Genomic DNA, 27931 nt, shown 5'->3' with positions numbered 1-27931 from the left:
GAACGTACCTGCAATATTCACACCACTTGCACGGCGACCGGACTCCACACCACTCGACCCCGACTGAGGATGCGCCAGATCTGGACCTAGGAGCCCGATTCAGCCATCCTCCTTGCACCACCGTTGCCAACCGACGCCAAGGGCGATGTCGGGCGATGGAGGCCGCCGGCGCCGCACGATCCTTCCACCGCCGGACGCCGCGCCATCGCCGGATCCGCGAACAACGCCACCGCCTTCACCGTCCCCGCCGCCCTCACCCTCCCTGCCGCCATCGACTACCGCCGCTTGGAGCAGCGCGCCCTAAACCATTGCCAAACGCCGCGTCGTCGTTGGATTCGCGGAGCTCCACCACCACCGTCGCCATCCCCACCGCCATTGCCCTCCCCTCCGCCAACGCCGTTCCTATCCCCACCAGATCTAGCCGGAGCGGCGCGGATCTGCCTGTTTTCGCCGCCGCCTTCCTGGGTGACTCCCTAGGTCACCCGAGCGCGCGCGAGAGAGGGGCTCCACCGCCGCCGTCCTTGTGGCCGCACGGCTTTGCCGGCGGCCACTCGAGCGGCGGCGAGGCGGAAGAGGGAGGTGAGAGAGAAGGGGCAGTCGGGTCGTCGCCTCCCGTGCCGTCCATAGGGGAGAGCGACATGAGAGGGGCTTGCAGTTGTCACAGATTGGTCACAATATTTAAAGTATTAAACATAGACTAATAACAAACCAAATTACAGATTCCGCCTGTAAACTGCGAAATGAATCTATTAAGCCTAATTAATCCGTCATTAGCAAATGTTTAATGTAGCACCACATTGTCAAATCATGGTGCAATTAGGCTTAAAAGATTCGTCTCGCAATTTACCTGTAAACTGTGTAATTGATTTTTTGGTCTATATTTAATGCTCTATGCATATGTCCAAATATTTAATATGACGGATTTTTTCGGAAGTTTGAAGAGAACGTTGTTCATAAAAGCGGCGTTCGAGAATACGCTATCCGGGAGCCGTACATATGGTCTCAAACCTCCTTGGGGGCAAAGCTTTCTTGTCGCAGGAGAAGCAAAACATCATCGTCCTCGCTATGGAGGGCAGCGGAGGCGGCGACTGGAGATCCCAGCTACAACCGGAAGCCCGAGGGAGGATCACTGCCAAGATGTGAGCGCTGCCCCTTTCCTGTTTCCTTTCCCCCCAACACAATATTTGATGTGTGTTACTTCCTCGCTGCAATATCTTCCGATCCGGCTTTTTTTCCTCCCAAATTGCTACATGGCGGTAGCAGGTTGATGGTTCTTGGCGCTAGGTAGGCATGAATTTGCGATTAAGGGCTGTTTCTTCGGCATCGATCTGAACCTTCGAGCAGTTTCAGCCATTTCCAGGGGATGTTTGGTTGCGTCATCAATTTCCCCAATCTCCATGGCTATCAGGGAATCTGTTGGGTCACTTTCTGTATGGCCTATATTTGGTAGCCTAACAATCAACTAGTCGGGCCTATGTTTGCTGATATGGAGGAGAGAGAAACGAGGAAAGGAGAGACAAAAACACCGCTACAGTTAACAGCTGCTTAGCCACGACTTTTAACCTCTATAAAATGGAAACTTTGCTGCACGAGGAAAGAATAGTAATAGAAAATATTTTTGTGGATTAATGATTTAGTGTCTTTGTTGTCTCCACCATTGTAAGGGCACAGTCTCTAGATAAACATGCATTATGTAAGAGTTTGTATGGGCTATACCTTTGAACATGCGCCCTTAGAGAGGATCGATGGCTGTCAAATTAAAAATCTGAAAAAGGCTCAAATACATGGTAATGAAAGTCAAATAGCTCTGATTCTTGAAACTTAGGAATCTAGGAAGGGTGCAAACCTGCTTGCTAGAACCTTACTTTGGATCTTTGCCAAACATAAATACAAGTATGCCTGTGCCATGTTACTAACGCACATCTGTACACATAGTTGACCAACAACATCTATAGTGTTCTCCTAGACACAAGTATGCTTGTGCCATGTTTTACTGCTTGATTTTCTTAAAAATGTGGAATGCCCATCATTGAGAGTTTGGAAGTTATATTGTACCAAATCATTACCTTTCCTATGTTTGATGCATAGATTGGAGTCACTAAATAAGAAACTCGGAGCAGATTTTGCCAAGGGATTAGTGGATCTACAAAGAGTTTCTGCCAGAATTGAGGGGAGATTTTTTTCAATCTCTTGTACACAGGTGCGGTCTTTTTATTATGCAACTTGTTTTTTAAGTTCCATTATGCGTGATGCATGGATGTCTGTTGTTAACCTAAACCACAAGTTCTGGTCTTTGGCAAAGCTTCCAAGTCCAAAATGACACTGGTGGAGAAACCCTTTGTAGTCCCGGTTCGTAACCCCCCTTTAGTCCCGGTTTCCAAACCGGGAGTACCAATCCGGTACTAAAGATCGCTATCTTTAGTCCCGGGTGAAATAACCGGGAGTAAAGATCGATCTTTAGTCCCGGTTGGTACCAACCGGGACTAAAGATGGCTCAGCCACGTGGCCGGCTGAGCCATCTTTAGTCCCGGTTGGTGTTACCAACCGGGACTAAAGATAGAGCTGACCTTTTTTTTTTTTTGCATGCCCCTGTTGCTGCATGGTTTATATATATATATATATATATATATATATATATATATATATATATATATATATATATATATATATATATAAACCATGCATATATATGTTTCATATATATGTTTCAATACATATATATGCATACATATATATATGTATTTATACATATATATGTTATGCAAATGCATATGTATATAGATATATATATGAACAAAATATATTTACATTATAGAAAATGTGTACACATGCATATAGAACATATGTAGTCATGTATTAATTACAATCCATTATATGTCCTAGCTAGCTACGATTTCGACGTAGTAGTACTCGCTGTTAGCTCAGAAGCTAAGGACCGGTGAATTGTGTTTCCGTCGTAGTAGAATTCACCCTTGGGATCAAGGATTTCTTCGTTGATGAATCCCATGAGTTGTTCTTGAACCGCCGCGATAAATTCCTTGTGTGTGGTCAGGTTATCCCTCATGCGAATAAACTATATGAATGTATGAAATTGATTAGTAATTAAACAAGAAATCGCTACGTAATGAAATTTTGAATTTATTTGTACGTACATCGAGCTCTCTTGTGGTGATGATTTGGTCTGCAAGGCAGTGGCAATACTCGCACACGTAATAGCCGCACAAGTTAGTTCCCTGCTTTTGCTTTGCGCACTACAAATAAATGACAAACAACGAGAGATCTAATTAATATACACTTGTATGTATTTGAATCGGAGAAATATAAATGTAGAGCATGTGTACTCACAGGAAATTTGAACTTCCGCCTAAGTCTTTCTCTCCATTTGCCGCGGACCAAATGACGGAACCGATACCAAGCCCTACATGGAGTTTAAAGCTATGATTCGTAGTAGCAATTAACATAACAAGATTTTCTTAATTAACAAAGGAACTTATGACGGTACCTGTCTATAAGTTCGAAAACCTTGTCAAACGTAGACTCTTTTTTATCCATTGAGTCATATACGTTGACGGTGCAGGCCTCCAGGTCGATGAGTAAAAGCACCCAGTGGAATCTGCAATGTGCGTGGGATGCATTACATATGAAACACTTAGCAAGTTCGTACGGGAATGAAATTTGGTATGTAGGAAGACAGTAAAATTAAACTAACTCTGTGTTGTATGGCAACAGTATGAACGTCTTGTAATGCTGCGCCTTCAGGAGATGGACGAGATTGTCCTCTGTTTCTTGTGGATATTGGTCGAGCATTGCGACGTTTACTTTCCGAGGGTCGATGAATCCAGTATCGAAAACCCTCCGCCGTCGGGCCCTTTGAATCTCCATTCTACAACGATAAAAGGGAGTATATTATTTTCTATGGTCTACTTATATACAAGGACCTAATTAATTAAAGGAGACGTATAGTAAGAAATCTAACTGAACGATATACTTATAAAATCCAGCAACTCATAATAGAGACGTCGAGGGCGTCCAGCTGGTATAGTTCGTAGATTCCCCTGAAATTGATCCAGAGAATGTCATCTCCTTGCAAGAAGTCCGTGTCCCTGATCCTCGCTCCGATCATCTCTCTACCGGTGGCGCTCATCTCCATGTACAGCTGATGGAACTTGTACATTTGTGTGGGTAGGGACTGCAGCAGCTCAGGCTTGACAAGCGGTTTACCGAGTTCGTACATGTATTTCACTTCCGCCTTTTCGATTGGTGCGACTCCTAGCAATTGATCCGTAGTTAGACCGGTGTCAGTAATAAATTGTTCTATCGTCATTTCTTTACCAGTCACCAACGGCTCGATCTCCTGGTTTGGTTGCTCTCCAAGCTGAGGGACTGGTTTGGACTTTCCAGAAGATGCTTTCTTCAGCGTTCGCTCATAGTCCGATAGCTTGATGGCCTCCTTGACAGATGCAGACATACCCCTGAAGAAGTTCCTGACACTGGGGTCTATAGGAATCTTCTTTTCTGGACTTCGAGGCTTGAATTGTCTCTTGACTTCTGATGCAACGTAAGCGTCAAGCTCCTCTTGCGTGCAATCGTACCCCGGGTCCTTGATCTTGGCGGCGTCAACTTTCGCCTTCTTTGTTGCCCTTGTGTGGGCAAGCGGTGGAGCTAGGGGGGCCCTTGACTTTGAAGGTGCCGGAAGAGGAGCTTGCGGGGGAGTAGGTGTAGGAGCACGAGGAGGAGTCGGTGCAGGATCCTGAGGAGTCGATGCTGGAGCCTGAGGTGGAGACGGTGCTGGCGGAGCATGAGGAGGAGACGGTGCAGGATCCTGAGGAGGAGATGGCGGAGCCGGAGGAGATGGTGCACGAGACGCCGCTTGTCGCCCAGGGAGGATGATGTACCGCCTGCGCCATAGAATAATGGCATGGCATGTGTCTCGTAGATGCGTCTCACCGTCTCCTCCAGGGTAATCCAGCTCGAGGTCCTCGTACGCGCCTTCGACCAACTCAACTTCGACCTTGGAGTATCCTGCTGGAATCGGCCTGCAGTGGTAAGTACCTGAAGGGTCCGTTGGGATGGCCATGCCCGACGCCACCTTCATGTTGTGAGAGATTATTTATTAGTAATCAACATATATAAGCAGCAACTAGCGGAATGGCTAAATCTTACCTTTATTGATAAGTTCTTCAAAGGAATATGCAGCTCACATGGTGTCCGCTGAGTGATGTCATCAACGGGACAGGTCGATTCGTCCTGTGTTTGCATGGCGTCCATGCTCTGTGATCCTACCTGCCCCGTTGAGGCGCAGCTGCTACGGTTTCCTGACGTGCTCACCATTGCAGGAGGAATGGTCGGCTGGGGATCATGGGACCGATGTGCGGCCATGCGTTCATCAACCTTCCTTGCCACCTCCTCTTGCATGTTGAGTTCGTAGCTCGATACCCGGAACTCTAGGTCTGCAATCTTCGCCTCGGTATCTCTCTTGCTCCTCATCCGACTCCTGTACGTGTGGATGTCCTCCTTGAAACCAATCTTCCAAGGAATCACCCCTTTCCCTCGAGTTCGTCCTGGATGCTCTGGAGTCTGCAGGGCGAGTGTCAGCTCGTCCCTATCTCTGTCTGGTCGGAACGTGCCCTGAGAGGAGGCTTCCACTGCATCTGTTAGTCGTCGCGCAGCCTCTTGTATCTGATAGCCGAAGACCAGTGAGCCATCAGCTGGGTTGAGCGTTCCACCGTGAGCATAGTACCAGAACTTCGATCGTTCCGGCCAATTGGCTGTTGCCGGTTCGATACCCCTCTCAATCAAGCTAGCCTCCATCTGCTCCCACTTCGGCATCGCGACGCTATAGCCTCCTGACCCCAAGTGGTGATGGTACTTCTTCTTGGCGGCATTTTCTTTGTTTCTTTCCATCATCGCCTTCCCTTGTTCACCTGTCTTATATGCAACGAACTCGTCCCAGTGATCCCTTAGCTTTGGGAATGTGTCGAAGTTCGGTGTCTGCCCCTTCAGTATATACTTCTGGTACAGATCTCCCTTGAAGCTCTGAAATTGTTCTGCCATTTTCTTCAGAGTCCACCTTTTCACTTTGTCCTCTGTACCCGCAGGAAGGGTGAATGTCTCGAGCATTGTGGTCCACAGCATCTCTTTCTCCGAATCTGGGACAAAGCTCTCATGATCTCCGCGTGCCCTTGTTCTTCGCCAGTACACCGTACTGACAGGCACGTTATCCCGCACAACCCAACCGCTGTGACGTACATAGTTCTTGGCGGCTTCGGCCGGGGCACTAGGACGTCCATCTTCTTCCACTTCCGTTATGATGTGCCGACCCTCAAGCTTCTTCGCTGCACCTCGTTGCCCGCGTGCCCTCTTCTGTCCAACGGAGGGTTGACTACCACTAGCCTCCTCCTCCTGGTTCCCCTCCACATCCCTTTCCACGTGCCCCTGCTGGTTCCCCTCCGCATCCCTCTCCACGTTCCCTTCCTCGTTCAAGTACTGGTTTGGATCCTCGTTCCCCTCTTCTTCATTCCAGTACTGGCTGCTTCCCTCCGCGATTGTATCGTACAATATCTGTTCCTCATCGCGGTCAGCCATCTGTTGATACAAGAAACATCTGCTAAGTCACGAGACATTTATGTTTTAACAATCTAAGTCATGTATGCTAAGTGTAAATGTCGTACATTAGAACCCTACACAACCTTACGTGCTAAGTCTAATTACAAATCGTGATATAAGCTAAGTCTAGGTGACGTATATTATACAACCCTAGCTAGTAAATAATTATATACTAAGTCTAATTACAAATAAAATAATCTTATATTAAAACTCAAATAATATTACATGCTAATACTAAAATAGTCATGTATATGCTAAGTGTTTCGTGCGTATATGCTAAGTCTAATTAAGACTACAATAGTCAATTGCTACTTGTCGCACCAATTCCGTAGTCAATAATTACATACCAAGTCTAATTACAAATAAAGTAATATTATATTAAAACTCAAATAATATTACATGCTAAGACTAAAATAGTAATGTATGCTAAGTGTTTCGTGCGTATATGCTAAGTCTAATTAAGACTACAATAGTCAATTCCTAGGAGTCGCACCAATTCCGTAGTCAATAATGTCATACTAAGTCTAATTTGCAATAAAATAATCTTATATTAAAACTCAAATAATATTAGAACACTACACAATCTTATATGATAAGTCTAATTACAGGTCTAATAATCTTAATTAATTGCATTACAAATATAACAATCATTTATATTATTACGTCACTTGCTTGCTCCAATTCCTTCTAGGGCTAGCTCTTCCACTCAGGCTTGACGGACGACTCCGACAACACGTCTTTTCTGCAAGATAAAAAAAATGTATTAGGATAAATGCGAAGTAACATATATATATATATATATATATATACATGTATATATATATATATATATATATATATATATATATATATATATATATATATATATATATATACATGTATATATATATATATATATATATTGCATTTCACGTTAACGTTCGTCCTCGTTCGTTCGCTCGTTCACGTTCCCTAGCTCGTTCACGTTCGTTCGATCGTTCTCGTTCTCGTTCACGTTGTCGCGGCAACGTACGTTGACGTGTTCGTTCTCGCTCTCGTTCGTTCGATCGTTCTCGTTCTCGTTCGTTAACGGCGGTGTGGCGGCATCGGGGCGGCGGTTGGCGCGGCGGCGTGGCGACGGCGGCGGCGGCGTGGCGTTGTGGGGCCGTGGCGGCGGCGGCGTGGCGTGGCGGCGGTGGCGTGGCGTGGCGTGGCGGCGGCGGCATTGCGCGCGCGGCGGCGAAGGCGGCGGCGGCGTGGCGACGGCGGCGGCGGCGTGGCGTTGGCATGCAGCGGCGGCGTTGCGCGGCGTCGAAGGCGGCGGCGTCGAAGGCGACGGAGAGAGATCGAGATCGGAGAGATCGAGATGCATGAAGGGAGATGCGGCGGCTCTCACCCCAGAGATGCGGCGGCAGCGGAGGAGGCGGAGGCGGCGGCGAGGACGACGAGCTCGAGACGACGGCGAGATACGGCGGCGTCGGCGCGGGGATTTGCCCTAGGCAGTGGCGGTGAAGGAGAGAGGCCGAGAGAGATCGATCGGCCGAAAACGTTTAAGTGTTGGTGAAGAAGACGAGGGCGCACCGGGAATATATATACCCCTGGATCTTTACTCCCGGTTGTTCTCAACAACCGGGACTAAAGATATCTTTAGTCCCGGTTGTTGAGAACAACCGGGAGTAAAGAAAAAATCTTTACTCCCGGTTGTTGAGAACAACCGGGAGTAAAGAAAAGATCTTTAGTCCCGGTTGTTCTCAACAACCGGGAGTAAATATCTTTTCCCGCTATTTCGAAATTCTTTTTAAACCCGGTTAGGGTTAAGAACCGGGACTAAAGATTATAGAACTGCATATGATTTTCGCTTACATATGTGTTTATAAAATAGAAGTTAATGCATTAACATTATTTAAAGTACAAAGATTGATGACAATTACTTCGAAAAATTATTTTTGTCTGTAATAAATTAAGTGGATAAATCGTAATAAGCAAATATATGACTTATAATTAATAAAAATTCCAATATATATATATTCTTAGCATATATATGAATGATATTATTATATTGGTAAAAACTCTAATTAAGATATTAATGTACATACTGCATGATTTAAAATTAATAAAAATTGTAATCATCATATGTACTTAGCGTAGGAATTATATTAAATTAAATGCTAAAAACTCTAATTAACATATGTAAATGCCACATGCATGATTTAAACCTTTTAAAAATTCGAATAGTCATATATAAGTAGCATATGAAAGATAGTAAATTAAATTGTGAAAAACTCTAATATATGAATGATAGTTTTAAAAATATATTAAATTTAATACTTTTAAAAATTCTCCAGTCAATTATAATTAGCATATGAATGATAGTAAATTAAATGTTAAAAACTCTAATTAACATATGAAATTGCCACTTGCGTGATTTAAAACTTTTAAAAATCCTCTAGTCAATTATAATTAGCATATGAATGCTAGTAAATTAAATGTTAAAAACTCTAATTAACATACATATGAAATTGCCACCTGTGTGATTTAAAACTTTTAAAAATTGTAAGTATCACATATAACTAACATATACATGATTTAAACTTGTTGAAACCTCTAATAATCGTGCGTAATTAACATATGCCATACATCAATTGATTTATATGGATAATCAATACATCCAAAATAGTTTACATCGTGTACACAATAATTACGGCATTACATCGGCGGTGACGGTTGACCGCACGTACTTTCTCCTCACTATTGTTCCCTCCTTGTGATCGCTGCGTGAGTAAGGGGTGTCTTCATTTGATAGGAGGATGCTAGGGTCAATCGTCACCGTGAAAGGGGGTTGCCCATCCAACTGATCGTAATCCTCGTCAGTCTTGTCCTCAACTCCGACGATTTTTCTTTTGCCTGGGAGAACCACTTGACGCTTAGGCTCATCAGGCCCTCTGCCCTTCTTTCCTTTGCTAGACATGTCCTTCACGAAAAAGACTTGCGTTACATCATTGGCAAGGACAAAAGGTTCGTCCGAGTATCCAACCTTGTTAAGGTCAACAGTTGTCATCCCACTGTCATCAATCATTACGCCTCCACCAGTCAACCTAACCCATTGGCACCGGAACAGAGGAACCTTGAGAGGACCATAGTCAAGTTCCCATATGTCCTCGATGGCACCGTAATACGTGGCAGTTGTTCCATCGTGTCCCATGGCATCGACACGAACAGCGCTGTTTTGGTTCGTGCTCTTCATGTCTTGGGCTCTCGTGTAGAATGTGTACCCATTGATCTCATATCCCTGGAATGTCGCGATCGACCCAGACGGTCCCCTCGCCAGGAAGGCAAGTTGTTGGTTGATCGACTCGTTACCCATGAGATGTTGTCGTAGCCACGCGGGGAAAGTATCAATGTGATGCCGTGTAATCCATGCATCGGACTTACCGATGTTCCTGGCGCGAACTAGAGCCAAGTGCTCCTCGATGTAAGGAGCTACCAATGAAGAGTGTTGCAGAACAGTGAAATGGGCTTTACGGAATAAATTGTTGTCTACCGTCATTATTGCTTTCCTTCCGAGAGTTTCCTTTCCCCGTAGTCTCCCTTCATGGCGTGATTCAGGTACCCCGATTGGGTGAAGGTCTTCGATAAATTCTACGCAAAATTCGATGACCTCCTCTGTTCCATAACCCTTGGCGATGCTTGCCTCTGGACGAGCACGGTTACGAACATACTTCTTCAGAACGCCCATGTACCTCTCGAAAGGAAACATGTTGTGTAGGTACATAGGCCCGAGAATACGGATCTCTTTCACAAGGTGACAAAGCAGATGCGTCATTATATTGAAAAATGAAGGTGGAAATATCAACTCAAAACTGACGAGATATTGCACCACTTCATTCTGAAGGGCTTCTAATCTATCCGGATCGATGACCTTCTGCGAAATTGCGTTCATGAATGCACATAGCTTTGTTATTGTTGCCCGGACATTGTCTGGAAGGATACCCCTTATTACAACTGGTAGCAGTTGTGTCATCAACACGTGACAGTCATGAGACTTTAGGTTTGTGAACTTCTTCTCCTTCGTGCTTATTATTCGCTTGATATTCGTGGAGTATCCAGACGGTACCTTTATGCTCTCCAAGCATTCAAACATACTTTCCTTCTCTGCCTTGCTAAGAGTGTAGCTGGCTGGACTCAAGTAATGGCTTCCTTTCTCCTTTGGTTCCGGGTGAAGGTCGCCGCGTTGTTCCATATGCTTCAGATCATTACGTGCTTCCAGTGTATCTTTCGACTTTCCGTATACACCTAGGAAGCCAAGAAGGTTTACGCAAAGGTTCTTAGTGAGGTGCATCACGTCGATTGCGTGGCGTACGTCCAAGAATTCCCAATATGGTAACTCCCAAAATATAGAGTTCTTTTTCCACATCGCCGCGTGACCATCTTCGCTCTCTATATGCTGGCTTCCAGGCCCCTTTCCGAACACTACTTTAAGATCTTTAACCATAGCAAACACTGTTTTCCCGCTGCGATGTTTAGGCTTCGTACGGTGGTCGGCCTTATGTTCGAAGTGCTTGCCATTCTTCCGTACCGGGTGGTTTGCTGCAAGGAATCGACGATGACCCATGTATACAACCTTCCTACAGTGCTTAAGATACGTACTTTCTGTTTCATCCATACAGTGAGTGCAAGCCTTGTACCCCTTGTTGGACTGTCCGGATAGGTTGCTAAGTGCAGGCCAATCGTTGATGGTTACGAACAGCAGCGCTCGTAGGTTAAACTCCTCCTGTTTGTCCTCGTCCCACACGGGGACACCTTCCTTCTTCCACAACTGTTTAAGATCTTCTACCAGTGGTCTTAGGTACACGTCGATGTCGTTACCAGGTTGCTTGGGGCCTTGAATAATAATCGGCATCATTATGTACTTCCTCTTCATGCATAGCCAGGGGGGGAGGTTGTAGATACACATCGTAACGGGCCAAGTGCTATGGCCGCTGCTCATCTCTCCAAAAGGATTCATGCCATCCGTACTCAAACCAAACCGTATGTTTCGTGCGTCCTTTCCAAATTCTTTAAATTTTCTGTCGATGTTTCGCCACTGCGAACCATCGGCGGGGTGTCTCAGCATCCCGTCCTGTTGACGCTCTTCAGCGTGCCATCGCAACATTCTAGCATTCCCCTTGTTCCTGAACAAACGCCTTAGCCGTGGTATTATAGGGAAATACCACATCACCTTAGCAGGAATTCTCTTCTTTGTTAGCTGCCCGTCAACTTCTCCTGGATCGTCCCGTCTAATCTTGTATCGTAGTGCTTTGCAAACAGGGCATGCTTCTAGGTTCTCATACTCCTCACCGCGATATAGGATACAATCATTCGGACATGCGTGAATCTTATGAACTTCCAGTCCTAACGGGCGGACTATCTTCTTAGCCTCGTACGTTGTCTCGGGCAATTTGTTTCCCCCCGGAAGAATGTTCTTGACGAGTTTCAATAAATCGCCAAATGCCTTGTCACTAACCCCATTTTTTGCCTTCCATTGCAACAACTCCAGAGTGGTATCCAACTTTTTGTGCCCCTGCTCGCAACCTGGGTACAACGAAGTTCTGTGGTCCTCCAACATCTTGTCCAATTTATGTGCCTCCTTTTCACTTTCGCAGTCTTCCCTGGCGTCCTGCAACATCTGACCAAGATCATCCGCAACGTCGTTACCATCAGCAGCTATTTCCTCCTCGCCCGTTTGATTTCCTTTAAATCCAACATACTGAGCAAAGTCCGGAATATTGTCGTCTTCCACTTCATCTTCTTCCATTTCAACACCTTGCTCTCCGTGGGATGTCCAACAATTATAGCTTGGCATGAACCCCGACTCAAACAAGTGGAAATGAATAGTCCTGGATGCAGAATACTCCTTCTGATTCTTACACTTATTGCATGGACAACAAATAAAACCCCTTTGCCTGTTAGCTTCGGCCACTCTCAAAAAATAGTGCACGCCGTCAATAAACTCTTTGGACCGCCGGTCAGCGTACATCCATTGCCGATCCATCTACATGAGTCAAAAAAACCGCACACAAATAATTATTCTTACAATAATGACAGTCATACAATAATTATAAGATATCTTTATTCATACAAAAATCATAAAATATTACACCAAATAATTCTTAAAAACTATTTGTAAAGTTTTAAACTAATTTTAATGTGTTTTACTTCTTTTAATTTTTATTTTAGTTTGTTTTCTATTATTTAATATTAACTTTCACTAGAGTTTTCCTTCTCAACTATTTTATAAAACCTTGTTTAGCAAATGAACTAAATTTCTATATATTCTTTCTTCCCCACACACATTTTCTCTCTCATCAACTTACAACTAAATTTTGGAGACAAAAAAAGTGTGCAAAACATAGGTGCAAATGTAGTATGACAAAAAAAACATTGGAGGATGAAGTTGCAAACCTTTTAGGCACCTCCGATTTGTATGTAATCACCAAAATAAATTCAATAGAAATTTTGGCATGACCTCCCCTCTTTTTTGAAGAAATTTTGAAGCTTGCTCGGGTAGCTGGAGGAGGAAGAAGACATATATATAGGGGTGGGACTTTAGTCCCGGTTGGTAGCACCAACCGGGGCTAAAGATCACCGGGATCATTAGTCCCGGTTGGTATTACCAACCGGGACTAAAGTTAAGATCTTTAGTCTCGGTTGGTAGCACCAACCGGGGCTAAAGATCACCGGGATCTTTAGTCCCGGTTGGTATTACCAACCGGGACTAAAGTTAAGATCTTTAGTCCCGGTTGGTGCTACCAACCGGGACTAAAGATCCCGGGGGGGCCTGACAGGTCCTGACAGCATTCGAACCGGGACTAACGATGATCTTTAGTCCCGGTTGGTAACACAAACCGGGACTAAAGATCAAATATGCCCGTTACCCTTTTGAACCGGTTTTTATTGCATCCGGGACTATTGTGGAAATCGGCCGACCGACGAAAGATGGTTTCTCCACCAGTGTGAGTAACATTGTTTTGCATCGTTCAGATATATCTCTGATCTTTTTATTCTATGCATGTTAAGCAGGTGTTTGCCTAATATTCAGTCTCAGCTTTAAAAAGAATTTGCAGGGGAAAAACTGGCTCCCATGACTTTTCACTAAGAAGAAACCTCAGCCAAAGCCAGCCGAGAAAGGCCACGAACCCTGGCCCCTTGACACGTGGATCCACACCCCATGGTTCAGGCCTTAACAAATGCTTTGAGGCCCCTGCCCCATACACGAGGGCCCACCCACCATAGGTCGTTTCTTAACAAGTGTTTAAACCAAGGGGCCAGCGTGTGATGTTTCTTAAACCAACTCTGAAAATTCGCTCCCGAGTAGAGTCGAACCCAGACACTGGTTGGTGCTAGTAGAGTGCTGCAACCACTAGGCTATAGACCCGTTCGTTATCCATTCTTAGTTTCACATTTGCACATATGTATTTCATTGTGGTTCAGACTTAGAAGACCTTTTACCTTTATTGTTTGTATAAAGTTGGTAGTATGTCTGTATGTGAGAAAATCATATTTTTAATTCCCATGGTATAGGAGGAGGTTATTAAAGTGGTCCAACATTGGTCATGAAGTGGCTGGGATTAGTTTTTAGCATAAGTGGGTGATAACTGAGAAGGCCCAATAGCAGAATGGGAGATTCCTTGGATGTCGTCAGTTTTCATAAACAAGCACTCGTCTTTCGTCAAAGGGTGGTAGCGTTAATGCCTAGTGTTGATTTCATATGTATCAGCATGACATGCTAAAATTTGATAAATTTTGTTCCTATATGTTCAGAGTGACTATCTGAGGAGGCTTTCTCTCAGAATGCTCAAGTTGGAGACTGAGCCTATTCAACTAGGGCATCAGCAGGCAGTTGATCAATCTTCCGAGTCCAAAGTTGGTCAGTACCCAACCTCAATGCTTCAACAACAGACCAGTTGTGATCAGCAGAGTCTATGCATTCAGGTAGATACCAAGCTCCAGGAGATGCCACCGAACGGTAAGTTACATTTGAATTTCTAGTTTATAGGGACCATTTGATCCATAAGAAATAGAAGTAATATCTAACCTAAAGAAACTAACGATCCCAAGATAAGCACATTGATGTGTTGGAAGGAAACTCACCAAACATGAATAGTACTTGTGGTAGATAATACCGTGCTGCGTGCACATAACACAAGGTTGTTGTTCTGTTTATATTGTCTGATTGCATAAAGAAACATAAATCTGGCTAAGGTTAATAATTGATCATTTGGAGTCCTTTATATTTATTGTTATTGAAGCCACAACCATCTAATAACTGGCTGGTATGGTTGTAGTATTATCGCTGGAATGTATATTTACATAGGGAATCACATATACCCAGATAACAGGTTAAGACCTAATATTGGCATAACATCTAATTGCTTTAGTCTTTTATCCTGAAAATTGAACACTTGTTCTTACTGAAAACAGAACTTTGATGGATGTCTTTATTGCAGAACACTTGCTCGACCAAGTTCCTCCACGAAGCCAGAAGAAGCTCTGCATGGATGACAGGCTAAGTGACCTTCCTGATACAATTCTACACCATATTATGTCTCTCTTATCAGCACAGGAGGTTGCACGTACGTGTATCCTGTCCAAGAGATGGAAGGAGCTTTCGGCCTCAGCACCATGCCTTGATATCTGTGTAGATAAGTTTGGAATGGACAGGGTGCGGTTCAGTGAGTTTGTAGCACATTTGCTGCTATCCCGGGCTCCTAATTCACTGCATACATTTCGTCTTCACTCTTTTGCAATCGACCATGCCAGCTCTTGGATCAATCGTGCAATTGAGCTCAAGGCACAAGTGCTTGAATTCACCGAATATATAAGATGGGAATCTTTTTACTTGGATCCACAGCTTATGGCTTTTGCATCTCAATACCTGAAATGTTTGAAGCTCACCAATGTTACTCTAGACTCCAATGCGTTTGAACCGCTAAACCATGCATGCCCAGCTTTGGAAAACCTTCAGTTGTCACAGTGCTTCCTTGAGGTGCCTGAGATTTGTTCAGCTTCATTGAAGAAGTTGGATATTATGGAGTGTTCTCTTTTGATGAATCTTCAAATTCAGACCCCTCGCTTGGTCTCTTTACGCTTCAGGTGTCTTCAATACAAATGTTCTTCATGCAGTAGGTATCCTGTAATTACAGCAGCAGTGACTCTATGTGATCTTCCGAATGCCGAGAACATAGACTTGTCATGTTCTGGGAGACAGGTATGATTGTGATGGTGTTTTCACCCTCTTTACATTCTTTTCGCCTGAATTATATCCGTGAAAACTGCATTTATCTGTTGTATATTTTTTGTATGTTTGCAAGGTTACATTTGGCAGAGAAATTCAAAAGTTCCCGATGTATGGCAAATTAACAAGCATCTCTCTTGGTGAATGGTGTCTTTCTGACAAGTTCTCTCGATTATTTTGCCTCCTTCGACACTCACCTGAACTTAAGGAGCTTACTCTTAAGCTTGAGGTGAACAATATCATAGATGTATAGTTCTGGCTATAAGATACTTTTCTCTTAGCACATTACGCAAAGTCTTGGTGAAATGTTTTTAAGTAGCACTTTTCCGAACTTCAGGTGGAACGTCAAGACCACAATGGAGAGGATGAGATTCGCTTGATGGTGGGAAGATCATTTTCAGCCGAAAATCTTAAGAAGGTAACAATCTGTTGCGCGGAAGGTGATGCAAGGGCCGCCATGTTGGGAAATATGTTCCGTGCGAATGCAACATCTCTCAAGGAAATGCATATCAAACACTATTAGATGCTGAACAACGCTTGCCTTGTATCTGTTGGATTTGATTTGCCAGTGGAGACCTAAAAATTTAGGGACAATTACTCATTTGATCCTGTTTTGAAGTCTAACTACCAATGACACTACTTTAGGTTTGCTCATTTGAATATCAAAATTGACCTTATATTGTGAAAACCAAATGATAGTGTTAACTAAGGGGCGAATTGTCCTTTTTTTTGCCCCACCTCATTTGATCATGTTATATCAACGCTTTTTTTTATTAAGAGCATTTTGAAATGTTTGTAATGAATTTGGCATAGCTTTGATAATTTTGAATAAGTTTAACGGAATTGTCTTCAATTTGACAAGTTTGATTCAATTTAACATATTTTTTTTTTACAAAATTTGACCACATATTATCCAACAGCAAATTCAAGTCTAAACGGATGCCCAACAGCATGTGACAACACCGATAAATCCAACAGAAGAGAGCTCTGTCCAGCGGTAGTGATGGTGCACACAGAGCAGCAACCATCGCCGCTTCTCCTTTCTCCATGTGCCGCAGCCATCGCCATCCCACCCTTCTCGCTCGCTGGCGCCGTCGATCCTCCGCGCGCAGCAACCGCCGGTCCGCCGCTGTCCCCTCCGAGCGTCGACGCTCCTCTGTGCGCTGGCCAGCCGCGTTGCCGCAGGCCCGCAGCCATTGCCGTCCCTCCCTTCGCGCGTCGATCGGCGCCGCCGCTCCTCCGTACGTAGCAGCCGCCGTTATCCCCTTCAAGCGTCGCTGCTGCCACCGCTCCTCCACGCGGAGCAGCTGCCACCGTCCCTTCCAAGCGCCACCGCTCCTCTCTGCGCCGGCCGGCCGCGTCGCCGATTTATATGTTTGGATAGGGTTCGTATAACCATAGGTATTTTGGTCAGTTCACGCTAGCAATTTGGTCAGACGGCGGTTTCAATTTTGAAAAACGTGGTTAAATGAGAAAACAAAAAAAAAAGGTAAATTAATTATTAGATCTCAAAACAGAGTCAAATAAGTAATTGCCACCAAAATTTATCCTCATACTTATACAGTATCGTGCTGCTTTGCTGCTTTGCATCCACGCACTTTTTGCGACTAAGCTGAGGAACAAAAAGGATTCTCTACCAATGATGAACAAAAATGTAACAAGATCTGCATATCTACCATGCAAGAGTTGTCCAGAAAGATCGCTAGGAGACAGAGTTGGGGAATGCTCTCACGCTTCAACAAGAAGGATACCGCAGTCTCGACGATCACCATGCCTCAAGAGGTAAAACCAGAGGTAAGTGGTTTTGTCTCGATCTTGAACGAAAAATTGCTCATACGATAGATGCATCCGTCAACGCTGGTGTAGCCAATAAATTTGATGCTTTTAGCAAGCATTTTGAACATATGATGGAGAGGCCACAAAGTGAGACAAAACCTACATTACATGATCCCTATGCATCCATCACATCTCTATTTCAAAACCTTTTTTTTAAAAAAAAATCAACGCGCTAAAAAAATCCACCCTAAAACCCTAAATTGTATATTCCTATAGAATTTATTTAGAGGAGAAAATTTTCGGATTGAAATTTATAATCAATTATATATATTTGATGGTAAAAGAACAAATGATTGGAGTATATATCTACCACTTTAAAAACACAGTCATTCTCCTTCCATCCTTTTATCACCATCACCACCGTGTGCTAACAACTGTAGGATCCTACTTTCTTCTTAGTCTACACAACTAATTCCTAGTAATATGGGCTTAGCCCGTGATCTATGGACACATTGTGGGTGCAGGCAATGGCGTATTTGGTTGCCTGCACGCCCATCCGATCTAGGTCCAGCTTGTGCAAATCACACCTCGAAGCCAGGCTTGGAGGAAACACGGAAATTGGCTTAGGCTAGAGTATGTTAAGTCATGCATGTGAACAACTAGTTGATTGTCTAACAAAGAGGTTACATCCTAGTGAAATTCAGTCAATATGTAATAAAATGGACATGATTGATATCTTTTGCCCATCTTGAGAGGGAGTGTTGATGTAAATATGTGATGTGTCTAGGACCTATTTGTAAAATGTTCAGAGAATAGAATAGAGAAGAAGGGGGTGTGCAGGAGAAGCAACCCACCCTGAAAAATCCCCCAATCGAGCAAGACCAATGATGCAACTATTTTTCTGAATCCACTCTGGCAGGAAGTAAGAGTGATAATATATCTGGCCTAAAGAAATTTTCTGAATATAGCAATTTACCCAATCCGATCGATGTACTGGCTTTGATATGTTAGAAATTCTAAGTAATTTTCCTTGCAAACAAAAGCCACTACCTTGCAAATATTTGGGACTTCCTTTGAGATGTTAATTGACATAATAGGAGAAAAGACTAGCAGACTGGGAAGAAAACTAACTTTGTTTGATCAGGTCTTGCGAACTGCTATCTGAAGCTGGCTGCTCAATTCTGTGCCATATAAGCGTTGCCAACATAATGTAGGAACGCTAAATAACTGGAATTAATTGGAATGGTCACTGTGCTAGAACATGGTTTGTTGTCCAAAAGATCTAGGCGATCTGGACATTGCCAATCCGAAGTTTTTCAGTAGAGCCTTGCAACTTAGATGGTAGTGGTTTGAATTTTCAGAACCCAGAAGACACCATGGGTGGGGTCCCGGTGCCCATGTGATGCAATTTGATAGTTCCTTGTAACAAGTTACTTGTTCTCTGCAAGCACTAGCATCACAAATTCATAATTCGAAATGGTGAACATGCATATGCTTTTGGACAGACAGATGGATTCAAGAATGTCAATCACCAAATGAACTAGAACCAAACTTGTCTCTTCTTTCATGTAGGAAGAAGCGAACTGTTAGAGAGGCAATTTACAAGGAACAAATGGATAAGGAGATCATATAGAAGTAACAAATGTTTGGTGATTTCCTGGCAATCTTCCATTGTGGACAAAATTGCAAAACATAAGTTTCATGGGTCATTTGGCATCATCTGGGATTTATATGCTAGTCTGTTTCGCAAACATGCCTATCTACTGTCTGCAAGCTAAAAACAGAGCAAATATGCAAGTTCTTTGTGGCTATTATTGCAGGAGAAAATATTAACAGCCGATGAACTACAAGCTAGAGGATGGCTGAATGGTGATATTTATTCTGTGATCAAGTACAGGAAACTACATAAATATTTGCTTCTTCAATTCAATGACTATTCTCTCCAAACAAGTATAGCTCAAGATATATGATTCAAGTGGTAATAACCTGACATCCTGATGGAATGAATCAACGGTATGCAAAAATAGAAGCAATAGAGACATTTGTTGAGGTTTTTTGGAACGGAAAAGCGGCACAAGATAGTGCCTTTTCATTGAATAAAACAGGAGAAAATACAACCCCTAAGGGTAAAAAGAAAAGCTGTTACACGTAATATGTACACTATACAAGATGTGGGGCGAACTCTCGTAGACGCTTGGCCCCTGCCAGAACCCATAGGCCAACCTCATCTTTGATTTTTGTTAGCAGGGAGCTCGTTGCCATCTCTTTATGGTCAAAGATCCTCTGATTCCTCTCTTTCCAAATCTCCCAGACAACTAACAGGATAAGGGATCTGAGTCCCTTACATTTGTTGAGGTTTTAACTCTTAGCTATATAGGTCTTCTTTCATTTTGTTTCTACTTGTAATAAACTTTCTTCCAGCTATATGGAATTATGGATTGCATAGCCATCTTTAGAATGGTTGGTTTAAACTTTAAAATCGACTGAAAATAGTAGAAAAATGTGCTGCCATATGCATAGATAGTTCCATAAAATAGACGTGACATGTACCTTTACTATACCTGCATGTCTTCCCCGCTTAATGATATCTAATTTGTCATCTAGGAGTTAAGAAAACAAGAATCACAGTAAATTAAAGTAGTTATTTCTCTCACTTATTTTTTATAAATTCAGAAAAGATCATTAAATTATTACTGCAGATTGAAATACTAACATACTTCATATCGTTGTACGTGTGATCAACTGACCATGCAATGTGTCTGGCCTTTTCACTACTGAAAAAAATGACAGTTTATCCGGCCCCTTTTTTCAAAATATATCAAAAAAAAGTTACTTCATTTGTTTTAAAATATATAATGTTGTTAACTTTTAAAACTGACTTTTATCATTCATTTTATAAAAAAAATAACTATATGTAAGTATTCCTTCCATCCTAAAATATTTAGCTATCCTTCTAGTTCAAATTTGATTATTCGTCTTATAAATGTAGCTATATTTTGAGTTGGAGGGAATATCATTTATCTGTGTTTCTACAATAGTTGAAAGTGGTAAATTTACCTTAATCTATCTAAGTTTTTGCATGGAACAGAGTTTGTCTGTTCGTACCCATCTCAGCCGTCAGTCTTTTTTTCTTTTTTCTTCTGATGATTCGGGCCCATTATATTTCGACGAGGACGACGACGAGCCTGTGTCGCTCCATAGCTTCACCATCCCCAGGCACGCATCCTCTTCTAACATATTCCGCGGCGCCGCCGACACCTCGTGCATTGGCGCCACCACGCCCACGGCCGCCTCCGCCGACGACGAGGACGACGACGTCGACGCCCTTACTACATGCTCCTCCTTGCCGTTGCTCTTCTCCTTCTTCGGGTTGGCCGGCGGCGCTTTGCCTTGGTATTCTTCCTCCTCCTCCTCCTCGTTGTCGTTGTCGTTGTCGCCGCGGCCGCGGCTCCCGTTCTCGTGGTGCAGCACGATGAAGCCGATGGGGCCGTCGGGGTGGTCGGACTGCTCGGCGCCTCTGGCCAGCCTCCGCGACCGGAACGCCAGCAGCTTGACGACGACGTCCCGTGTCCATCTCTGGCTGTCGGAGATGGCCATGCCGTTGGTCTCGACGAACTTGCCCCACCCCTCGATGAACCGGTAGCCGCCATTGGACTCGAGGTACCTGCAGGTCATCCCGTACTCGTTGCCGCCCTGGTCGAACACCGTCACCTTCAGCCCCAGCTTCTCCCTGATCTGCTTCTCTTCCTCCTTTTTAATCTCCTTCTTCTTCTCATCCTTTTTGATCTTCTTCTTCTTCTTCTTCTCCACTGCGATCTCGTCCTTCTTGTGGACGATTTGCGTCTCCTTGTCGGTGAAGAGATGGGTGATCGGGCATTGGTCGAGGTCCTCCTTGCGCTTGCAGGAGAAGAGCAGCCGGTTCTGGTTGCGGTGGACGTCGCTCATACGCAGCGTCTTCTCGCAGACGAACTCCGGCTCCGTCGCGTCGAGCTCCGAGAGGCGCCTGCGTAGTTGCGCGCTGCAGGTGCCTAGGTTGCGGAACCGGTCGTCCGCCGCCGTCTTCTTCCTCTCCGGCGGTGCTGCCGCGGTGACCATGTAGCTGATGATCCTCCTCGTCGGCGGTGATCTGGGTGGTGGTGCGGCGGCGGCGGCGGCACGAATCCCGTCGTGCATGAGCTTCTTTCGCGGCGGTTCGGTGGTCGCCGTTGATGCTTCACCGGAGACTTTCTGCTTCCCAAGCTTGATGTTGCACCGACGTAATTCCCTTTCCAGGGTAGGGCCGTCAAGACGTGGTGGTTGCGGTGGTGCTGCCGTATTACTACTACCTGCTGCGGCCGGAGCTCCGCCGCCGTCTTCCATTGGAGTTTCTGAGACGGGAACGGCACTGTTGGTTTGGTCGGAAGCGCCGCCGCCGCCATGTCGGAGATCCGGCGGAGGCAGAGTATCTCGGGACGACATCATCGTGTCTCGTACCTGCCAAAATTTTGAATCGTCAGGATTCCATGTGTAGAGAGGGAGACGATGAGACAGAGACAGAGTAGAAAAGGCGAGACAGAGATAGAGAAGGCGAATTAGGTAAATCCTGTAAAAGTGGATTAAAGCGATGCCCTTTGCCTCGGGTCGCCCTGCGTGTTATATAGGACAGGAACAGCCCCTACCGTGGCTTGTTACAACAGAATCCAAAGATTACAAGGATAGGATTAGATCAGAACAAATAAACTACATCGCAACAACCTTATCAGGTCACATGCGATAACAACCAAAACAACCAAAACCAATTCTATCTTTAACACCCCACCTCAATCACAACTTACCCAAGTTGAGATTGTTCTTAAACATCTCAAGCCGTCGAACAGGAAGAGCCTTTGTGAAGCCGTCGGCGACTTGATCATCAGTTGAAATAAACCGAATGTCTAGCAACTTTTGTGCAACCTGTTCTCTCACAAAGTGAAAATCTATCTCTATATGTTTAGTCCTTGCATGAAAGACTGGATTAGCAGACAGATAGGTGGCACCAAGATTATCACACCATAATCTTGCGGCATTTGGTTGTTTTATTCCAATTTCATCTAACAATTTTCTTATCCATATTACCTCAGCCGTGGCATTTGCAAGTGCCTTGTACTCAGCCTCTGTGCTAGACCTAGACACCGTCGCTTGTTTTCTGGCGCTCCAGGAAACCAAGTTAGACCCTAAAAACACTGCAAAGCCTCCGGTGGATCTCCTGTCATCAACACACCCTGCCCAGTCTGCGTCGAAAAAAGCACTGATCAAAGTACTTGCTGATCTGTTGATCTTTAGTCCAAGACTTACCGTTCCTTGTATATACCGGAGTATCCTCTTTACAGCACTCCAGTGATCCACCGTAGGTTGCTGTAAATATTGGCATACTTTATTGACAGAAAAGGAAATGTCAGGCCGGGTTAGTGTTAAATATTGTAAAGCACCCACAATACTCCGATATTGTGTGGCATCATTCTGTCCCAGAACAGCTCCTTGAGTTGATGACAACTTTTCTGAGGTTGATAAAGGAGTGTTGGTTGGCTTGCACTTGGCCATGCCAACTCGCTTCAGAACTTCTGTAGCATATCTCTCTTGGGACAACACTAGCCCTTGGGAGTTTTTCTTAACTTCAATCCCCAAGAAGTAATGGAGATCACCCAAATCCTTGAGAGCAAAATCCTTCTCAAGATCCTTAAGTAAAGCTTTAGTAGCCTGAGGAGATGAGCTTGCAACAATAATATCATCAACATAAACTAGTACAAACATTGTATAGGTACCACGGCTATAGAAAAATAGTGATGTGTTAGCTTTGGAAGGTACAAAGCCTAAATCCTGTAATTTCTTACTCAGGCGAGAATACCAAGCTCGCGGAGCTTGTTTTAAACCATATAATGCCTTGTCCAATTTACAGAGATAATGTGGGTGTACCTTATCTTCTTATCCTGGGGGTTGCCTCATGTAGACTTCTTCTTCCAAATAACCATGCAAAAAGGCATTCTATACATCTAATTGTCTGAGACTCCAACCATTAGAAACAGCAATAGATAGAATAAGTCTGACAGTAGCAGCTTTAACTACCGGACTAAATGTGTCCTTATAGTCAATCCCATAACGTTGCTTAAATCCTTTTGCAACTAGTCTTGCCTTATATCTATCTATTGACCCATCAGATTTTCTTTTAATCTTGTATACCCACTTACAATCAATCACATTTTTTTCTTGTACTGGTGGAACTAGATGCCAGGTTTTATTATGCATGAGAGCTGTAAATTCTTTATCCATAGCAACCTTCCAATTTCTATTACTAACAGCTTCTTGCAAATTGACAGGTTCACCTGTTTCTATCAAAAAACCATACCTGACAGTTCCATCAGTGTACTCCTTGCGTTTCCGGATCCCTCTCTGTGCACGAGTTACTGGCCCAACTGGTGCAGTGACAGCAGTCTCTTCAGGTACTGCAAACGCCTCAGTGCTAGTCTCTGGGTCCTGTGTACTATCTCCAGAATTGGTTGCCGCAGACGATCCAGGGGCTGGCTCTCCGGTCGGCGTGCCAGAGCCATGTGACGAAGACAGCTCGGGCTCCAATTCCTGCATCTGCCCTTCACCAACCGGAGAGGCTGCTTCATGAAGGTCAGCGCCTGCTGCACCTGCTGTTGGCTGACGTGCATCTGCTGCCTGCTGACATGACGGAGACTGCTGATGTGATGGATCCATGCTGCCTTGTGCGCTAGAAGCTGGCTGTGCATCCTGCATGAAATATTGCCCGTTTGACCTTGTTTCTGCACCTTTGAAGCTGAAATTTTGTGCTGCATTTGCATCACCATCTCCCGAGTTGATTACAGCTGCACTAATCTCATCATTTTGGTTAGTGTCAGGGTTAGGATTATTAACCAGTGGTTCAACCAACAATTCGCCCCCGGAACCAAAGGATGAGGAGGGTTGCAAGTGAGATGGAAGCAGAAGGATTTCAGCTCTAAGTTTGGCGCCAGCATTAGTGTGAAGAGAAGCAAACGGATAAACCTGTTCATCGAAAGTAACATCACGCGAGATATATACTCGTCCTGAAGATGGATCGAGACACTTAAACCCTTTGTGGAGAGTACTGTAACCAAGGAAGACACATCGTTTTGATCGAAAGGAGAGTTTATGGGTGTTGTAGGGTCTGAGGTTGGGCCAGCAGGCACAACCAAACACGCGCAAAGCAGCATAGTTGGGTTTGACATGAAGGAGACGCTCAAGAGGTGTAGTATAGTCGATAACTTTGCTGGGTGTTCGATTTATGAGATAGGTTGCAGTTACAAACGCCTCATCCCAGAATTTAAGAGGCATGGAAGCCTGGGCTAATAAGGAGAGACCTACCTCTACTATGTGGCGGTGTTTTCTCTCGGCGGCTCCGTTCTGTTGATGGGTGTGTGGGCAGGAAACATGGTGCTCTATGCCAATGCGCTGAAAGAAGGTGTTAAGCCGCTGGTACTCACCCCCCCAATCGGTCTGAACAACCTTGATCTTGCGTTCAAGCAGCCGTTCTACCAGGTTCTGAAAGTCACGAAATTTTTCAAAAACTTCAGATTTGTATTTGAGGAGATATAGCCATACATGCTTACTATAATCGTCAATGAAGCTCACATAGTAACTTTTATTACCAACTGAATTGGGTGCTGGGCCCCAAACATCTGAATAAACTAAATCTAAGGGACCAGCAGAAACACTGGTCGACTTCTGAAAAGGGAGCTGATGACACTTTCCCTGTTGACACGCATCACAAACCGATGCTTGACTAGAATCAGGAATTACAGGGAGATTATTCTGACTAATGACTCTATTAACGACAGCAAAAGAAGGGTGGCCAAGGCGGTGATGCCACCTCGCCGTTGAAGGCTTGACGACACTGTGAGCTTGCTTATTCATGGAGGTAGAGTGGCTGGATGGAAGTGGATAAAGGCCTCCTCTACATCGGCCTTGAAGAAGGAGCTTCCTCGTTGCCAGATCCTTGATAAAGAAGACATGGGGATAAGTTTCCATAAAGGCATGATTATCTCTAAGGAAATGATGAACATAAACTAGGTTCTTCTGCGCAGTTGGTATATGTAAGATATTTCGAAGGAGAAGATTTCTGTTTGAGGAGCGAATTGTAGTATGACCCACACAGTTAATATCCATACCTGTGCCATTCGCAGTGTGCACTTGATCATTGCCGTTGTACTTCTCCTTCACCGAGAGCTTCTCGAGCTCCCCGGTGATGTGATCTGTGGCGCCTGTGTCCAGGTACCAGTTGGTGTCGACTCCGTAGGAGGTAGCTGCGCCGGCCACCTTCTCTTCTCCAGTGAAAGAGGTATCAAACCTCTTCCAGCACTTGATGACGGTGTGGCCGATCTTGCCACACAGCTGACAGGTTGGCCGGTTTCCATTGTTCTTGTTGTCGTTGCCGCGGCCAAAACCGCCACGGCCTCCATTGCCACCTCCGCGTCCGCGACCGCGTCCATCACGCCCTCCGCCGCCGCCGCGCCCTCCACGCAACATGGAGTTAGCTGAGGACTATGTGTCGCCTTGAAGGAGTTCCATGCGCTGCTCAAAGCTCAGGAGCAACGCATAGAGTTCAGCCACCATCAGAGGTTCCACTCGTGTTGCCACAGAGGAAACAAGTGGGTTGTAGTCGTAGTCGAGGCCGGCAAGGATGTAGGAGACCAGATCTTCTTCATCAAGAGGTTTTCCTGTAGTAGCTATTTCATCAGCAAGAGATTTCATTTTACTTACATACTCGGCAACACTCTTGTTGCCCTTCTTGGTGGTGGAGAGCGCCATGCGGGTGTTCAGGACCCGCGCCCTGGACTGCGACGAGAAGATTGCATCTATGGCTTCCCACACCTCAGAAGCCTTGGTGAGAGTTGCGACTTGAACGAGTATGTCGCGCGAGAGCGACGACAACAGGTAACTGAGGACCTGTTGCTCTTGTGCAACCCAGGTTGCATACGCTGGATTGGCCACCTTCTCGGTGACTTCCTTCCCGTCCTTGTCCTTGCTTGCCACCACCAGAGTTGTCGCCGGAGCGACGGCAGTGCCATCAAGAAATCCCGCCATCTGAGCTCCTCTCAGTGTGGCGAGAACCTGTGCTTTCCACAGCACATGATTGGACTTGGAGAGTTTCTCCGATACTGACTGCCCATGGAGAGAGGGAGCAGGAACGGAGGACGACGAGGCCATAGATTGAAACTGGGTGGAGGGAGAATGGCTCTGATACCATGTAAAAGTGGATTAAAGCGATGCCCTTTGCCTCGGGTCGCCCTGCGTGTTATATAGGACAGGAACAGCCCCTGCCGTGGCTTGTTACAACAGAATCCAAAGATTACAAGGATAGGATTAGATCAGAACAAATAAACTACATCGCAACAACCTTATCAGGTCACATGCGATAACAACCAAAACAACCAAAACCAATTCTATCTTTAACAAATCCCTGTTCCGTACGTATCATCCGCGGGGACGAACCTCCGCACGGCCGGAGAGGCAATCCGACACCAGGGTTGTGGGATTCAATTGCAGAGAAATCTTGGGCCTCATCTAAATGGACGCGAAGAGACGGCGCGGTGGCGCATCGACGTCGACGGCGACGGCGACCTCTTCCCATCCTACGTCCGCGCTCTCCGCTGCCTTCTCGCCGTTAACACATCGTTTTCTTCCTTTCTCTCTCCGGCGCTAGGGTTTGCATCGGCGCTAGGCTAGGGTTCTTCGTGGAGGAGCTCCGGGAGCGGAGGGGGAGGGGGAGGAGGAGGAGGAGCAGGCGCTGGCGCCGCTCGCCGCCGCGCTCGAGGCGGCGCTCGCGCTGCTCCGGCTCGGCCGCGAGGGGAGCCGAACATTAGGTTTCTTTTTTTTTTTGCGGGGAAACATTAGGTTTCTTGATTTCTTGATTAGGTGAATTTCTGATGGTTGACAGCGGGTGTCCTAGGTGAACTCGGTTCTTGATTTCTAGGGATTTTTCTCTCTTACCAATTTCGTAACTTAAAACTTATAATACGATTGAACACCCTGAGTTTATGGGGTCTGCTGGACCATACTTGTTTGTTGGTCGCCACCGCCGCCGCCGGCAGCAGCACCGCCACCACTAGCAACGGCAGCATCCGGTGGCACATCATCTCTAATGGCAGATCGATCGATCTGAGCTCTAAGCTGAGCTGAGCTCCTTGTCTTGAAGATGAAGGGGACCTCACCTCACCTCACCCTGCTCTGTCACTCTGGTTGTCTCTGCTCTGTGTTTGTCTGCAATGATAGGAGCTGTATGTATATATACTCCATATC

The 27931-nt window shown here is 45.0% G+C and overlaps 2 protein-coding genes and 1 non-coding gene across 6 annotated transcripts; 1 reads left to right on the top strand and 2 right to left on the bottom strand.

Moving 5' to 3' along the window:
• Positions 1–989: 989 nt before the first annotated feature.
• Positions 990–16711, top strand: LOC9270913 (putative F-box/LRR-repeat protein At5g38386). Of its 4 annotated transcripts, none has more exons than XM_015793654.3 (6): positions 990–1139; positions 2089–2200; positions 14386–14590; positions 15072–15832; positions 15936–16088; positions 16197–16711. In XM_015793654.3, the coding sequence occupies exons 1-6, from the start codon at positions 997–999 to the stop codon at positions 16380–16382; spliced, it is 1560 nt and encodes a 519-aa protein (XP_015649140.1). In that variant the 5' UTR covers positions 990–996; the 3' UTR covers positions 16383–16711. The 4 variants fall into 4 exon arrangements, with proteins under 4 accessions (XP_015649140.1, XP_015649139.1, XP_066159400.1 ...); XM_015793653.3 differs by having other exon boundaries at positions 15936–16106; XM_066303303.1 differs by lacking the exon at positions 2089–2200.
• Positions 16712–20538: 3827 nt separating this feature from the next.
• LOC112936220 (uncharacterized) lies at positions 20539–22234 on the bottom strand. The gene has a single exon (XM_026020036.2). The coding sequence runs from the start codon at positions 22094–22096 to the stop codon at positions 20753–20755; it is 1344 nt and encodes a 447-aa protein (XP_025875821.1). The 5' UTR covers positions 22097–22234; the 3' UTR covers positions 20539–20752.
• Positions 22235–26205: 3971 nt separating this feature from the next.
• Positions 26206–26344, bottom strand: LOC112936281 (small nucleolar RNA Z247). The gene has a single exon (XR_003238408.1). It is a non-coding gene; the product is annotated as a small nucleolar RNA Z247 (small nucleolar RNA).
• Between the last annotated feature and the right edge of the window lie 1587 nt (positions 26345–27931).

Source organism: Oryza sativa, chromosome 8, assembly GCF_034140825.1.
Source record: "Oryza sativa Japonica Group chromosome 8, ASM3414082v1".
Classification (NCBI taxonomy): Eukaryota; Viridiplantae; Streptophyta; class Magnoliopsida; order Poales; family Poaceae; genus Oryza; species Oryza sativa.
Note: the sequence above shows the minus strand (reverse complement) of the source record. Positions and strands in the feature narration are given on the sequence as shown.